The sequence below is a fragment of the Palaemon carinicauda genome, chromosome 40 (assembly GCF_036898095.1).
Source record: "Palaemon carinicauda isolate YSFRI2023 chromosome 40, ASM3689809v2, whole genome shotgun sequence".
Taxonomy (NCBI): domain Eukaryota; kingdom Metazoa; phylum Arthropoda; class Malacostraca; order Decapoda; family Palaemonidae; genus Palaemon; species Palaemon carinicauda.
The window spans coordinates 30,204,528-30,208,497 of NC_090764.1; the positions used below are offsets into that span (position 1 = coordinate 30,204,528).

The 3,970-nt window shown below is 35.7% G+C and overlaps 1 protein-coding gene across 3 annotated transcripts in view; it reads right to left on the reverse strand.

The window, feature by feature from the left end:
* The window catches only part of LOC137631609 (uncharacterized), a 5,981-nt gene extending 2,238 nt beyond the window's left edge, over nucleotides 1-3,743 (reverse strand). The window contains exons 1-3 of one of the 3 annotated variants that reach the window (XM_068363475.1): nucleotides 2,985-3,743; nucleotides 1,976-2,577; nucleotides 1-1,573 (exon numbers count right to left, since the gene is read on the reverse strand). The exon at nucleotides 1-1,573 is cut by the window's left edge and continues 1,104 nt beyond it. In XM_068363475.1, coding sequence (XP_068219576.1) covers nucleotides 1-1,573; nucleotides 1,976-2,576 — 2,174 coding nt within the window. In that variant the 5' untranslated portion in view covers nucleotide 2,577; nucleotides 2,985-3,743. Of the gene's footprint in view, nucleotides 2,578-2,984 lie in introns of all 3 variants that reach the window. The other 2 variants (XM_068363474.1, XM_068363473.1) reach the window with 2 other exon arrangements.
* Nucleotides 3,744-3,970: the final 227 nt, after the last annotated feature.

Sequence of the window (3,970 nt, forward strand, 5' to 3'; positions counted from 1 at the left end):
ATAATTTTATCCTTTAGCTCCTGTAGATATGACAAAATGTTGGTAATCTCTTCTTCCTTGTTATGAATTAGATTTTCCTTTACCATACTGAGAGTGGTTCGGGGCTTTCTTCCGAACATTAATTCGAAAGGGGACACTCCAGTGGACTCTTGTGGTACACTTCTTATAATATACATCAGAAGATCAATATCTCTATCCCACTGTTCCGAAGTTTCCTGCATGTACTTCCGAAGAAGGTTTTTAATAGTTTGGTGAACTCTTTCCAGAGCACCGTTACTTTGGGGATGATAAGCAGAAGCATATATGTTATGAATATTGAATTCTCTCATAGCTTGTTGAAAAAGCTTACTAGTGAAGTTTGTGCCTCTATCACATTGCAATGTCTTTGGAAATCCATAGGTTGTGAAAATTTTGACAAGTTGACCAATTATAGTTTTTGCATTTATATTTTTTATTGGCACTGCTATGGGATATCTCGTTGTTGGGCAAAGAACAGTAAGTAAATACTCATTACCTTGCTTAGTCCTAGGCATTGGGCCAACACAGTCTATGATAATCCTCTCAAAGGGAAACTTTGGTACGGATATGGGCTGAAGAGGAGCTGGTGGAAGTCTCTCATTGGGTTTGCCAGTAGTCTGGCAATGATGACATGCTTTAATAAATTGTTGAATGTCCTTCTTCATCCCAGGCCAGAAGAAGTCTTCAGCTAAGGTAGAGTAAGTCTTGTTGACCCCAAAGTGGTTCACATGAGAGTGGGCTAATTCAAGAAGAGCTGGAACTAGAGAGAGTGGTAGAACCAGTTGATGACAGTCAAACCATGTTGTGGTTGCTGGTGCTTTGGAGGACCTAAAATGTCGAAAAAGCAAATCATTATCAAGATAAAAGTAAGGAGTTTTGGGATGATCATCTGGCTCTGCAACTTTCTTCCAAAGATCCTTAAGAACAGGATCTTTATTTTGCAAGTCCTTGAAATTTGATTTGGTCATATTTATAAGGTCTAATGTCTTCTCTACTCTATTTCCACTATCTATAACAATTGGTTTAATTGATGTCATTTGAATAACAGCATTATTTAATTTATTTGATTCATTTTCTATAAGAATATCAGGATCAGATACTACTGGATTAACAATGGCCCCTGCAAGATCATTACCAATTAAAAGCTGGATAGATGAACAAGGCAAAGGATCTCGTGAAACTGCAATTAAAACATTACCTTGATAGTAAGGACACTGTAAATTCACCTCTGCCAAAGGCATGGATTTGGTGGTACTGAGGTCCGAAACAGTAACATACTCATGTCTCAGTTTGAAGTCCTGTGAAGGCAGAGCTACCACACTTTGGGAGGATCCTGTATCTCTTAAGCAAGTAACTGGAATACCATTCACGGTGCCTTTACAAGTAAAAGGTTTGAAGACGTCCCCATCAAGTTCTTGAGCAGCAACATGAAAAGTTTTCTTATTATCCTTCCTATTAGGGTTCGGAGAATTCTTTCCAACATCAGACTTCTTGCACGAAGGATTAGGACAGTTCTCTATGTGATGCCCTTCCTGCTTACAGTAGGAACAATATGCTGTGGATGATTGAGAAAAAGTAGACTTATTAAATGGTTTAAATGTTTTATGAATCAAGTAGTAATCATCAGCTAAACTGGCTGCTTTCAACAAGTTGGTTTCTCCCTTTTCCAGAATGAAAGTAGCAATGTTACCTGGCAATTTCCTAATAAACTCTTCCATTAGAATAAGATTTTTTAAGGATTCAAAATCTGAAACACCTGTCTTTTGCAACCATTTTGTAAATTGCCTAACTTTGTCACTGCAAAATTCAACAAAAGTTTGTGAAGGCATTTTGTAAAAGTGCCGGAACTGTTGCCGATAACCTTCAGCTGTGATGGCATAAGCATCTAAAACTGCCTTTTTAATCACATCATACTCCTTTACTTCAACCATCTGAGAGATTACATATGCTGCCTTACCTTTGAACTGATTTCTGACAACCATTACCCATTGCTCCTGAGGCCACTTCAAGGTTTTAGCAGTGTCTTCGAACGTTGTAAAGAATACCTCTGGGTCCTTTTCATCAAAATCAGGAAGCAGCTTTTTAGCTTTGAGTATGTCGAACTTACTGGGTATCTCTCCATCAGTTTTCAGCTTAATCTGTATATTTGCCGACTTCTGTTCTTTTTGTATCTCTAGTTCAGCCAATTTACACTTGTGTTCATACTCTAATGCCAATAGTTGCTGTTGCTTTTGAAGTTCTAGTGCAGCCATTTTCTGTTGTTCTTTTTGCAATTGTAATTGAAGACGCAACTGTTCTATTTTCGGATCTATTCCAGGGGTGGCATATGCTCCAGTAAGGGAGCGCAACTCATCGATGTCCTCATCATCATCTTCAAAGATTCCCTCATCTATGAAGAATTGCAGGATTTTATCAATAATGACAGCTTTCACATATTTTGGATCGACCTCAAGATCACATCTCTGGGCTACAGACAATAATTCCTGTTTCTTGGCATAACGTAAAGTCAAAATTTCTCCTTTTATATCGTTCATAAACTTCTCCAAATTAAACGACATTCTGAAGGATTACCAAAAGTAATGTTATTAGAGATTATATCAATGCTTTGTATTCACACTAGGTTATGCCATTAATTTAAATATTCACACATTTGACACCAAAAATAAGCTAAATGTCAGTCAAAAATAATCAAGTTTACAACAATTTCAAGACAATTTTAAAGAGACCGCAAATAGAATACACAGTCTGAAAATGGATTAACTGAAATTGGATGGCCAACATAAAGGCCGAGATCAATTAGTGATCGAAGGTCTCACGATAGCACACAAACATGATATCTAGATTAGCACAATATGCATGTAAGTAGTAGTTTATGGCAGAAGAGAACCTTGATTTTGGCTCGTAAAATAAGGCGGGAGAAGAAGGCTAAGCATAGCACAGAACCCAACCAATTAATATTTGATTACTAGTATATCCTTTATTTTACAGATACCGATTTTGAGTGAGAGAACCATTCAGCGTACGTGTGATATGAAATGCTGGATTGGATTGGCAAGAAAACAACAATAAAAAAAAACCAATAAAAATACAAATCACTTTCATAAACAATGCTCTCGAGTTTCTTTATACTTTAATAGTCACAAACAAAAAGACTAGATCAACCCAGGACAGGCCCCCACTTATGACGGGCTTGAGTGAACCTTACCTGGTGGCTAGGTTTGGGGATGTTACTGGTCTGTTATCACTCAAGTTATCCTTCATAAATTTAAAATATCACCACCAACAAAAATATTATTCTTTCTGTCTGCTTCACTTGTTGTTTTAACCACTTTTAATTACCTTTTTTAATTACCTCTCCAATCCAGCAGGAACTTAATTAAACACTAAAGACAATCCGTAATTTAATACTTAAATAAATAAACTTAAATTCCAATATAATTACTTTCACACGCAATATCACAAAACACAAAAACAATTATAATAAACAAAAGAAAGAGATGTTTTCAACACTGCACTGAATAGTTCTCTAAAGAAACACACAAATTACAAGTGCAAAGAAGGCTAAGGAATGCAAATATCTGTATGACTAAGTTAAGGAAAAGAAACCAAGGATAATGTAGAATAGTTAACATAACTGATAATAGATGGCGTTGAACATAAACATCCGATAATATCATATTTACACTAATAATTTTTACAGTTTTTTTTAATAATTATGACGTTCCGTCATAATATATAAATAAACATTTTAGACTATTTAATCCTTTTTATGTAAATGGTATTTGTTTTGAGATTCGTATTTTCTATGAATTCTTTGCCCAGGAGATTCCCATATGTCGAGGCTATCAATTTTGCACTAATAATGATCCCTAATAAAGTTAATGCCTAGCCATCTATGTTTCATTGTTTTAGACTGTAACGCGTAATACTGAAGTGATCGACAATAAACTAT